The 12,660-nt window shown below is 47.4% G+C and overlaps 1 protein-coding gene across 1 annotated transcript; it reads left to right on the top strand.

The window, feature by feature from the left end:
- The first annotated feature begins 4,713 nt into the window (after positions 1-4,713).
- LOC100114913 (transcription factor glial cells missing 2-like) lies at positions 4,714-12,650 on the top strand. The gene is made up of 4 exons (XM_008215905.3): positions 4,714-5,961; positions 9,378-9,981; positions 10,060-10,668; positions 10,765-12,650. The coding sequence occupies exons 1-4, from the start codon at positions 5,951-5,953 to the stop codon at positions 11,380-11,382; spliced, it is 1,842 nt and encodes a 613-aa protein (XP_008214127.1). The 5' UTR covers positions 4,714-5,950; the 3' UTR covers positions 11,383-12,650.
- Positions 12,651-12,660: the final 10 nt, after the last annotated feature.

Below are 12,660 nucleotides of genomic sequence, written 5' to 3'. Positions count from 1 at the left end.
TTTCTATCATTTATGGTCGTACCCAGATACCTGAATTCGCTAACCTTTTCAAAAGTAAAATTCCCAACTCTGAGATCTTCCTCCCCTCTGCAGATGCCTAGTTTATCCACAATCATGTACTTTGTTTTTGATTCACTCACTTCTAACCCTGTATACTCCACCGCTTTTATGAGGTTTCCGCGTTTCTTGCTACCGTTTCCTTACAATCCCCCAGCATATCCAAATCATCTGCGTAGCCTGGTATCTGTGTTGTTCCATTAAGCGTTGCGCCCAGCTGGCTAACCTGCATTTTTCTAACGGCATACTCTAACGTTAAGTTGAACAGCACCGTAGAGAGCCCATCCCCTTCTTTTAAACCATCGCGTATCAAGAAGGATTCTGATACATTACCGCCTACTCGGACCTTTCCCGTGCTTCCGTTCAGACATATTTGAATTAATCTCACGAGATTTTTCGGTACACCGAGAAGTACTAGAATTTGATACATTTTGCTTCGCTTAATAGAGTCGTACGCTTTTTTAAAATCTATAAATAGTTGGTGTATGGTTTCGCAAAATTCCCACTTTTTCTCTAACAACTGTCTTATGGTAAACATTTGATCGCTCGTCGATCTGTTGCGCCGAAATCCGCACTGATAATCTCCTACTATATCTTCCGCGAATGGAGTGAGTCTAGCTTGTATTACGTTTGACAGAACTTTGTAGCACGTTGCTAAAAGTGAGATACCCCTATAGTTATTGCAGTCTGTCTTATCCCCCTTTTTAAAAATCGGTATAATGATAGATTCCTTCCAATTTTCGGGTATTGTTTCATTTTTCCAGATGGCACATACTAGTTTATAGATTTTGAAAGTGAGCTCGACGCCCCCATATTTGAGTAACTCAGCTGGTATAGAGTCATTTCCCGCGGCTTTGTTGTTTTTTAGTTTTTTAATCGCGGCCTCTGCTTCTTGATAGTTCGGTTCCTCCACGTGGAGTTCAGCAGTGTGAATTTCGTCCCCTAATTCTTCGCTATTTTCGTGCTCGTTTAATAATTTATCGAAATAATTTTTCCACAGCGACAGTAATTCGTTGTCATTTGTTACGAGGTCCCCGTTTTCGTCCTTCATCAATTGCGCTCTACGCCTAAAACCCTTTCTGATGGCGTTAATCCCTCTGTACATTTCGCGGGGGTTATTTTCCTTACTGTTAGTTTCTATTCTCCTAATAAGATTCTTTTGATACTCCCGCTTCTTATCTCTGTAGATCGCGCTCGTCTGTTTCCTTACGTTAGAATACTCTTCTACGGTCTTATCGCTTCTATTTTGTAAGCTATCTAATTTAGCCTTTTTGTGCCTTTCAAACCAGAGTTCGCACTCTTCGTCAAACCATGGTTTGCTCTTTGGCTTTTTCTTTTTACCCAGTACTTTGTTCGCGGCCTCTTTTACCGTTTTTTCGATGTCCCCCCGCATAAGCTATTCGGTTCGTCATTCCCCTCCGGCGATGTGTTTGTCTAGCTATTAGTCTAGCTCTTAATTTGGCTACTACTAGGAAGTGGTCCGAGTCGCTAACTGCCCCTCTGTAAGCCCTTACATCGAGAACGTTAGTATGACGTCTTTTTTCAGTGAGGAAATGATCAATTTGGTTCTGTGTGGCCCCGTCCGGCGATGTCCACGTTGCCTTGTGTATGTCCTTGTGCTTAAAACACGTAGTTTTGATTATAAGATCTTTCACCTAAACATTTCCTCCCTACCTATTTTAGCATTGAAATCGCCTAATACTATTCTTGTGTCGTAAGACGCGAACTGATCGATTACCTGCTCTAAAGTTTCGTAATAGAGATCCTTAGCTTCTTCTTCTTTGTCCTCCGTAGGACAGTGTACATTAATAAATACATATCTATCCATTCACCTTCGATGATGATGTACGAGAGCCTATCATTAACGGATTTGAAACTTTTAACCGAATGTATGATGCTTTTACTTACGAGAAATCCGGTGCCTAGGGATCCCCCGCTCCCGGCCCCATACAGGGTACGTGCAGTTACCCGATGCCAGTACTCCGCCATCTGGCCACCGCGATTCCTGTATTGCTACCAAATCTAGATTGTACCTATCAACTTCCTTTACGAGTTCTTTAAACGCGCCTGCTCTGTATAGACTGCGAACATTCCAAGTTTCGACCCTTAAGTCCCTTTTGGTTCGGATTTGATTTTTTTGAGCCATGATAGTATGTTAAACCCGCGGCGCTTCGGATCCTGTTCCGATCGCAGGTGAGTCCACCGTTCTAGAGGTAATAACCCCCATACCTCTCTAGAACTAAGTATGAGAGCTTTCCGACTTTGACGAGGATAGTGTCAACTCGTCGTCAGACACACTACGGTTTCATTATCGCATCCTAACGCCCCGCCCCCCACCCCCCTGCAAGGCAGCGTGCCCTCGCTGCCATCGTTACCGCGTAAGACCAGGTGACGAATCGTTCTACACATCCCCTTTCGGGGCAGTTGTCATCGCTCTCGCATCCTCCTCGGCAGCAGGATTTTTGTCCATTTTTGTAATGTGTGATGAAAGAGATAGATTAAGAGATAAGAGATAATGTGAAGTGTTTTTTGTTGTGGTGCTTGCGTAGTGTTTCTAGATGAATGCGTTCGACAGTGTGGGCTCATCACACCCACGGCTGTTCCTATCGGCTGTCCGCGGCTGCTTATTCAATTTATTCGCAGCTAACCTCTTTCTTAGGGGCTGTTCCTCTATCCGCAACCTAAGGACGCGCTGTGTACCGATGATAGGCACCCACCCGCTCGATCTGGACGACAACGCCCAAGACCCGCTTACGCTAGCGGCATTGTAACAGTGCGTTTGGACATACAACATGTAAAGAAGAAGTTTGCTACCTTCCAACCATAGGTAGGCGAACAAAAAGTTACAGGCCCATTAAAATAAAAAAAAATGTCGGAAAAGCCAGCATTTTTACTTTTTTATCAGACCCTCACATTTTCGACCAATTTTACCCTATTTTAATCTGCTCGCAATTTTTGATAGGGAAGATGATTTGCAACGGTTTTTTTTTTAATTATTTTAAATATATTTCGGTAATTAGTAATGGTAAAAAAACTTGGTCTGGCACATGTGCCCTTAAAATTGCAAAAGCTCGACTTCTCGCAGAATGGCTCACATATGCAGAACTGCAAGCTGTTTTCATTTCTGTTCTTGTTCCGCAAATATGTACAGAGATCGGTACATGGATTTTTGCACGTTATTTGATTTAAATTTCATAGAAAAAGTTTTATAAGCATATTACTGTTTTTTTTTTATCAATTTATGAATTATTTTAACATAATTATCATGTAACTTTTTTTCTATGTAATTTAAATCAAATCCTCTCATTCATACCATAACTAATGTACTTTTAAACAATATCCTGGAGTTTGAGCTCTTTTGGGCCATTCGTTCCTCTTGAATCTTACGGTCAGTGAATTATGGACTCCCTACTATACGTAGGTATTATAGAGGTATATAGAAGGTCTAAAATCATCAAAATAAAGGAAATTATGTCTAAGAATTGTAAACAAAATTTGGTTTATTCATATAAGGATTTAGAAGTTTTTAATGAAAAATTTTGATTTTAATTTCAAAGGTGGTGTGCCCCCTTATGCTGTTCATGTTTCTGGTTTATCTTTGCTTGTAACAGACCTAACTTTAATTACCTGGGCTCAATAATAAGAAAATATGTAAGTAGCCTAAGCGTCGGTTCTAAAAATAGAAGCATCTTCAAGCTGAAGCCATTAGCCAGATGTCGCTAGTAAGCATCTTTAAGCTGAAGCCAGATGGCGCTAGTACGCGTCTTGGCTGCCATGGCCGCTGCACCTATATAACATAATAGCTGAATACATAGGTGCGCTAGTTTGCTGCGTACACGCATGCGCCTAGCGTTGAGAGCATGGAGAGGGATCGGCCTTTAAACCAACATGATTATTCGCATAATCATTGCAAATTTTGCAAAACCTAAGACATTTTTAGAATCTGCAATCAAATTGCAAACATTTTGTGCTACTCTTATGCCAATCTATAGTTTTTATATCGAAATAGGCTACCTCACTTATTCTATATAGACAAAATCTAGAAATAGCCTGATAATATTGGTATAAGAGTAGCATAAAATGTTTGCAATTCAATTACAGATTCTACAAGTGCCTTGGATTTTGCAATAATCACAGTAATTGTGCGAAAAGTCTTGGTTTGAGTGACGGCTCCCCTCCATGCTCTCCTCATTATTGGCAATATAATACGGAGGTCATAACATCATCAATATGGCGGTGCAAACGAAACGGTGCATTTACCAAATGCACAGGCCGTATAGGCGAGGACATTTTTTTTCGACTTTTTTTTCAAATAGTGCAATGAGTACAGAAAATATCGTGTGCCCGAAGATATTTCGATACATTCTTTGATTTCACAGAAAAGTTTTTGTTGTGAAGTGTCTACGGGAGTAAAATATCAATAGTCATATCGGAACACTGCTGTGATCATCTGACCGTTTGTACGTACATACGTGAGGATTTTTGATATATTCGTTTATGAAAGCATAAATGTAGATAAATAATATATGTATATTTTTTTTTTAAGATGTGACTCAACATTTATTTATTCTAACCTCCACCCACACCTTTTATAGGAATAAGAATGGGGCTTGAGTAAAGTTTTGCTCACGTTAACTTGAGCAAAAGTTCTCTATTGCGAAAGCAGGCGCAATTCGCTGAACTCGCAGTAATTTCAAGGATCCGCTGACGACATGTTTGTCACAGAAACGGTCTGTTATCTGTCATTTTCCTGTTCCAGAAAAATGAATACGAATTGTCGCCGATCTCGTGCGCCTACAGTATTAGCTTACAGCGTTAATTATCTGTACTATATATTGACTTGAGCGACATATTGAAGAATAGTACAAGTATATGGCAGCGCCTAAACAAAACTCAAGGCGGCGAAAGCTTCAATTTCGTCATGTACGAGTGAACGCTGAACAAATGTAACGGGCCTCCGTGTTTGACCTAAAATTAAAACATTGTCCTTTCCAGCTTGCTGCTTGCGATCGTTTAAAATTCTGGCTATGTAACGTTCGTGCCAAGTTTGCGTCCCCTATGTATTTTAATTAAAACACCGAGTACCTATTAGAGGTGTTGTCTTTGACGAACGCGATTTCCTCGAACGGCATGAATTTGTTGTCTGTGTCGGGTATGTATTTTAGCATTTGAGCTCGTTGATAAGTAGCAAGATGCAGTCTTTCACTCTATACTTTACTATACGTACAATAACATAGATTTCCGGAAATAAGTTGCATTCGGCGAAACGAAATATATATATGCTTAACAGAACGAACCACCCATTCCCTCTCCCAGCCACCCGCACCCTATGAAGTCTCCCTTCGCACTGGTCTGTTCCTCTCCGCTCAAACATCAGTCGAGCAGCAGCAGCAGCAATTAAGGCGTCGAGCAGTAGTAACATACCACAGCTTTGCTCAGGCCTGAGCATCGGCCCGGGGGTAGGTAACCACCGTAAGCTAGTGTACTCGGCTGCCATTGGCCGGGCTAGGCCCCTCCCCAAAGGCGGAGTTGCTTCCCCCTATCGGTCTACTCGGAGAGAGCATCGAGACTCCACCGAGCTGTAAGCACGAGCTCCTGGTCTGCAGTTCGACGCGCGACTCCGTGTCGCACGCATCTGACAGAGCCGCGCAGCAAGCAGCTGTTCTGTTCTTCAGCCAGTACACGGTGTCCAAGCTTCCTGTGTGTGTTCATCGCGGAACTGCATAGGAACTTGCAGTGGGTGTTGATAATACCGTTTGTGAGAGTTGGAGTTTTGCCACATGCAGTGAGGTGCGCTGGACTACGAGTGCTGGTAGCAACGAGATACTGCGGTGATAGGCATCCCCGGAGACTGTTGAGGATCGAGGACCTGCAGCAAAGAGATTATTCGACTATGGTTGTGCTGTAAGTATATTTTCTTTTTTCTTCCCTAATTATATAAGCTGAACTTACGCTCTATCTATATATGCTTTGCCTGAATCCCAGTCTGAATTTTCTACGCATTCGAACACAAGAGCGTCAAAGTACACAGGATATAACTGCACGGAAAAATTCTACACAGATATTCACTGCACGGAAATTGCCTACACACATTTTCGGTAATTTTACTAGACCGCAAAACTCTACACAATCATATAACCTATTGTTGTCAACAATGCAAACAATAGGTTATACGCGATTGTGGTGTAGTACAATTACCGAAAATTTGTAAAGAATTTTTCCGAGCAGAATTATTTTGGGTAGGGTGTAGGGTTATTTTTCTGTAGATTTTGTCCGTCGTCGCAAAGCGCATCTCTTCTTTCTATTACACAGACTCGCACGGAGAGAAGTGCGTCAAGCGATATAGAGCCGATCTCTTACCGATCTAATTTTACCCTGCCACATTTAAGCGAATCGATTTCCCAAGAATAGCTTGGAAAAAACGAAATACAAAGAAAGAAGCGCGCGTATCTAATCAGTGGGCGTACTCGTGGTTCCCCATTGGACGCGGGGGCGTCTTCGGCTGGTCGCCCATTGGCGGCTCGCCACGATTGGCTGCCACGAGCACGCTTCTAATCCTCGCGGTTCTCTCTCTCTCTCTCTCTCTCTCTCTCTCTCTCTCTCTCTCTCTCTCTCGCCATCTTTAATCAGACAGGAAGGCAGAGGAAGAGAGAAAGATAGCAGGCTATGACGTGATTTAGGACCGCGACCTAAATCAGGATTACGAAGTTGGTCCGGATTTTTCGGGAGAGGAGAGCGCGCGGTAAATCATGAGTTTTTCGCGCGTTTCTGGCACTGTGGGAATTCTCTCTTCGAGTCGAGATGTTGACGCCGGGATAATTAATGCGGCAACGCAGCCCCTGCGATCCCGCTGAATTATGCGCGCTCCTATTTCTAATTGAGATTTCACTCGGCGCAGCGTAAACTTACTTGAAACGCGAACGCGCTTGTGCATTGAATAATGGGCATCAGTCGGCCGTCGCTCTCGTCGCGCGCGCGAAAAACGATCTTCCTTATCTCGAGTGGGAATCGCCGAGAACGAGAGACTCGAAATTAAAGAGCTATGCGTCAGTTTCGAAATTGACTTTTGCGCGAATATCTAATCATTCGAATTTGAGCCTTTGAAAAGGTACTGCGAAACAAAGTTCCTTCATATCATTACGATCGGCCTGTTCGCTAAACACAAGAACGTATTTCGCACTCGGCACATTAAAATCCAAACTCGAGTCAAGCCCGTCTCGAGGGGGCTCATTACAAGCTCTCGATTTTGGCGCGACGTTTGTATAATTGAGAGGTAAATATTGAAGATGGCGAGATTGGCCGTTCCGCGCCGGCGGGAGATGCTATCTCCATCGCCCATCATCATCAGCACAGAAGCTGTAGCGGCGCACCAAACGCGTTCGTTAACGGCCCGCGCGACTGCGAGAGAAAGAGGGAGAGAATTGAGGCTGCACTCTGGGCAGCGAGTGTACGCGTTCCGTATAATAACGATTTGAAAATCCAAGCTATGAGTTGTAACAATATGTGAAGCCGGCGACGGAGCTGGGTGGGGAGAAATTTCGAACTCGCGCGTATACTAAATCAAGAGTGCGTGCGAACTTGAAAATATTATATGCATGCGGCGGCCGATGCCAGATATTGATAATGGTTTTCAGATATCGCGTCCCGCGCAATTAAATGCCTGCGCGTGCATTATAATATATGTACAGGCGAGCGGAGCTTATCTTCGACAAACGAGGAGGACGTCAGATGGGCGCAGCGAGCGGGAGAGGAATTCCCGAAAAAAGAGAGAGGGTCGCGATCTCGAAGGGCCATAAGTTAGCGCGAACACGAGAGCGCAAATTAAATTACGCGCGAAGATAAGCTCTCTCTCTCTCTCTCTCCCTCTCTCTCTCTCGCGCGCGCGCGCGCTTGCACGTATACAGCTATAGGGTCAAAGGCGCGCGAATGAAAAGTCGAGTGAACGATTGCCGGGACCGGGCGATAAAGTCGTCGCCTCTCCCGCGAGAGTAAGATGATACATCGGCCGCGGCCGATGCCGGCTCGAGATTATCGCGCGCACGCAACGCAGTCTCTAGTTTCTTTTTCGCAGGCTAATTATGCGCCTGGTACAGGCGCTTAGAGCGTGCCCGAGTGCGCGCGCGCGATGAGTTTATTAGCGGAAGACTGATCGGAGAGGTGCGTGCATTATATGCGCGCCTATAAATCAGAGCGTCGCATCCTCGGGATTCCTCTGCGCGCCTCACCGACTCTCTTATGGGCCATAATCGGTTCGTCTATCTCAAGAGGGTCGCGTCCTCTCGGCCGAGGAATTAACTTGTTCGCTAATCTCCGACTCGGATCCTCGCGCGTGCTGTTCCAACGGCGCTGCATACGGCTAGTCTCGAGCTTTCCGCGCCCTCTCGGCTCTTATACACACCATACACGAGCCGTGATTCATAGGCGACGCCGGATTCTCGGCCGGGCCGGCGTGCGAATGTGCAATTGCGAATCGCCGAATTCGCGCGGAAATCGCCTACGCCGCAGCACAAATTCCGGGAAGTCGCAGAGCCGCCTGTCGGCCGGCCACCCACGAGCAGCCATAAGTATAATGCTCGCTCGCGCGCGCGAGTAGGCTCAGCCATAAATTGGGATTTTATCTCGATCGCTCGCGCGCGAGCTGGCCGACTCGCTCGGCGCGTACGCGCGTTGCGCAACGTTAAATTAGACTTTTCCACGGCGTTGATAATATATTATAATACGTCCTCATACGACACTTGGCGGGGGAATTTCAACGGCTTAATCATCGGCTGGATATTTGTTATTATTTATGGCCGCTTATAATACCGCGGAGAGGAAATATCGCCGAACGGGTTCAAGGGTGCAGAGAGAGAGAGAGAGAGAGAGAGAGAGAGAGAGAGAGAGAGAGAGAGAGAGAGAGAGAGAGAGAAACAAATGCCGCAGTTAGCGCACGCGGGATAAAGCGGACTTATTAATCACGCCGATGCATGCGCGCGTACGCTCCCTGGCTCTCGCCCACCGGGTGTCAATTAAATTTTGAATAATAATTTCGCCGCGCGGCGCGGTAGGCGTGCGCGCAATGTTACACGCCACTTTGTCAGGACAAATTGTCCTGTTCGACGGAATCTTCGAGGCGCGCAGCCGTATTATCTCTCGATTTAGAATTCGCTATCGCTCGCGCAAGACAATGGTGTAACGAGCCTGCGTCCCCGCGATATTAATGCCCCTCGCACGCTCGCGCCAATTAGCGCCGAGAGCTGGCGGCTCTGAAAAATCGACGCGTCCGCGCATTTGCATTCGACCAGCCTGTTCACGAGAGAGCTTTTACGTTCGTGTTGCAGGAGTCGAGTTGGGTCGCCGACGATGTCAGCGACCGTGGCCGGAAACCAGCAGCAGCAGTACCCGCACCAGGAGTGGGACATCAACGACTCGAACGTACCGAAGGTCGTGGAGTACGAGGCCTGGAGCGAGTGGGCGGACGGCCACGTGAGGAAGGTCTACCCCGCGGACTGCGAGGAGGCGCGCAGACACGCGTCCGGCTGGGCGATGCGCAACACCAACAACCACAACGTCAGCATACTCAAGAAGTCCTGCCTCGGCGTGCTCGAGTGCTCGCTCAAGTGCGTCTTGCCCGGCGGCGGCCGCGTCCACCTCCGGCCCGCCATCTGCGACAAAGCGCGGAAGAAGCAGCAGGGCAAGCCCTGCCCGAACCGGCTCTGCACCGGCCGGCTGCAGATCCACGCCTGCAGGGGCCACTGCGGCTACCCGGTCACGCACTTCTGGCGACACACCGAGCACGCGATCTTCTTCCAGGCCAAGGGCAGCCACGACCACCCGCGACCCGAGGCCAAGTCCACGTCCGAGGCGCGCAGGAGCGTCGGCGCCGGCAGGCGCGTCCGGGGGCTCGCCGTCATCCTAGCGCGCGAGGCCGCGCTCGGCTCAAAGGTGAGTCTTACTTTTTCTAATACGTCCATCGGCCGTCGACGACCGCAGCTCGTCTACAACAATTTCTCTCCGCTTCAGCTCATGACGCTCCGAGGTACCAAACGACCGGCCTCGGACCAGCTGGAGCTGCCGGCTCGGCCGGCCCCGGTGCCGCCGCTGATCGGCGACAGGACCGGCTACTCCTGCTCCTGCTCTCCGTTCGAGTGCGTCTGCGGCAGCCTGCAGCGGAGCTACCGCGCGGCCCAGCCGTCCTACCAGGCGGCCCAGCACCATCAGCAGCAGCACCAGCAGCACGAGCCGCTGTCGAACCCGGTGTACGACCCGCAGCACGCGCAGCAGATGACCGGCAACGAGGCGCCGGCCTACTGGCCCCAGGAGCCCTCGATCGAGCAGAGCAACCTCGGCTACCCCGGCCTGCCGCAGGAGGCGTCGGCCTATCCCAGCGCGGAGTTCCCCGCCGGGTTCGGCGGCGACCTCTTCCAGCCGGAGGAGATCTTCCAGCTGGACCAGCCGATCAGGCCGGACTTCGGGCTCAACGGGAACCACGAGGTCGCGAGGTCGCCACCCAGTCTGCTGGACCTGGGCAGCGGCACCATCAAGTACGAGATGCCCGACATACACGAGCAGACCTACTGGACCCAGCTGCTCAGCGAGGACTCGAGCAGCAGTCACGTCAGCGTCTCGCAGGTTGGTCTCAACGCCTCTCTCGAGTCGTCCAACGTTTTGTCCTGCTCATGCAAAGCGTTTTGTCATGTAAAGTACGCTTCATTTGACACCTTTCAGGCGCACGAGAGCGAGAAAGACGCCGGCCAAACGCAGACCTGCCCGCCCTACAGCTCGTACCAGGCTCAGCAGGGCAGCAACAGCTGGTCGACGAACCACGAGGACTACCCAGCCCCCCTGCCGGCCGCGGGCCACGTCGCAAGCTACGACGAGCCAAAGGAAATGCGCAGCTCCCAGCTGCTCTCTAGTCACTCCCCGGTAGCCGAGGCTCCGAGCTTCCTCAACTACGAAGGCTACCACCAGATGATGCAGAGCCTCCCCCAGCCGCCGCGGACCGAGCCCTCGCCCAACCAGTCGCCCCAGCAGCAGCAGCAACAGCGGATGCTCGACGAGAGACTCGGCTACCACATGCACCAGCAGCAGACCAGCCCCGCGCCATCCTTCTTCTACCAGGGCAACGACAGGTCCTCCTGCCACTACACCTGCGAGGTCCTGGACACGCGGCTGCAAGCCCAAGTCAACGCCGCTCCTCCCATGAGCTACGCCGAGGTACCGGACATGGAGGTACCACCGTTCGTCGACTACACCCTCGTGGGCATGCTCTGCAGCTCCGCCGAAGAGGAACTGGCCCCCTGCCAACAACAGGCCATGGTGCACAGCTACGTTCCCCACCACTAGACTTGAACTCATATCACGTATTATTTTATAGTCACGACTGAAGGTTCTAGTTTCTCCCCCAGTGACTTGCTACCGTTGCTAGCTCGTTGTGTAGTTATTCCTGTTGTACACATATACACACACACACACACATATATATATATATATATATATATATACGTTGGTGGACTCGCACGTACTTATGTATCATACCTTCGTCGCGAAAGGCTTGTATACGAAGCAGCAATCAAAATACGACGTGTAGAACTGCTAGATCGTTTCGCACACTGTACTATAACGGATATTGAATATAAGGGAGGATGGGGCGAATTCGTAAAGTTAGGTGACGAATTAACCGGATGACAAAAATGCTTATGGAAGCTTTCGCAAGAAAAATGCTGACCTGTTATATTTAAATCCTGCGACAAATTCCTATTGCGATTGGGCAATTTTGTATATAGATAATATAAAAAAACTTTTAATTTCAGCGCTGATAAACTAAGGTTTGGTTGCTAAGATAAAAAGTTGTCCAAGTTTAAAGAAAATCTCAGAGTCCTGGAATTTTCGTATTTTTTCGTATTTTAATAAAAGTATTTGAAATCTCATGTAATTGCACAAATTACGAATTTGCCTCCGCAAAACTTTACGAATTTTATAGTCCGATATTAGTTAAAATTTAGAGATTCATCTTGAGCAATCCTTTATCATTGTTGGTAGAACCGCATTACATATACACATCACTTACAGACAAACTTCCGAGTCACCCCGCAAAGTTACGAGACTTATAAATTCAAATCGTTCAATGTTTGATTAAAGTTGCGGTCATAAGATTATCATCGCCTATGTAAAATGCGAAATTGTCTCATCCTCCCCTACATTGTTAGCGTAGTCGCGTCACTCAAGAATGTTTTATATGTGTAAAAGAATGGCTATTATCTTTCCCTTGTTGTCTGCGGGCAATATAGGGAAATTCCAATTGTTTCTTCTACATGCGTACTTGAATCGTGCATTTACTATATAAACTAAGGACTATAATTTCTTCCTGAAATTGCAATGTTGTCTAAGCGTTTATAAAATTTTTATATTATAGGTGGACGTGTGAAATTTGAAAAGAAATAAAAACGGCGAGTATAAAAATTATTACTGTTTTGCGATGAAAAGACAGTATCGAGTTTTTGAGTGTACATACATAGTATTATTATCAGTTAATTGTAACGAAATTGTACATATATACGATCCACACACTGTTGATTCGAAAAGAGGAATGTCTGGTTCAAATAAAAATAAAATACAAGTCAT

The sequence above is a fragment of the Nasonia vitripennis genome, chromosome 4, assembly GCF_009193385.2.
Source record: "Nasonia vitripennis strain AsymCx chromosome 4, Nvit_psr_1.1, whole genome shotgun sequence".
Lineage (NCBI taxonomy): Eukaryota > Metazoa > Arthropoda > Insecta > Hymenoptera > Pteromalidae > Nasonia > Nasonia vitripennis.
Note: the sequence above shows the minus strand (reverse complement) of the source record. Positions and strands in the feature narration are given on the sequence as shown.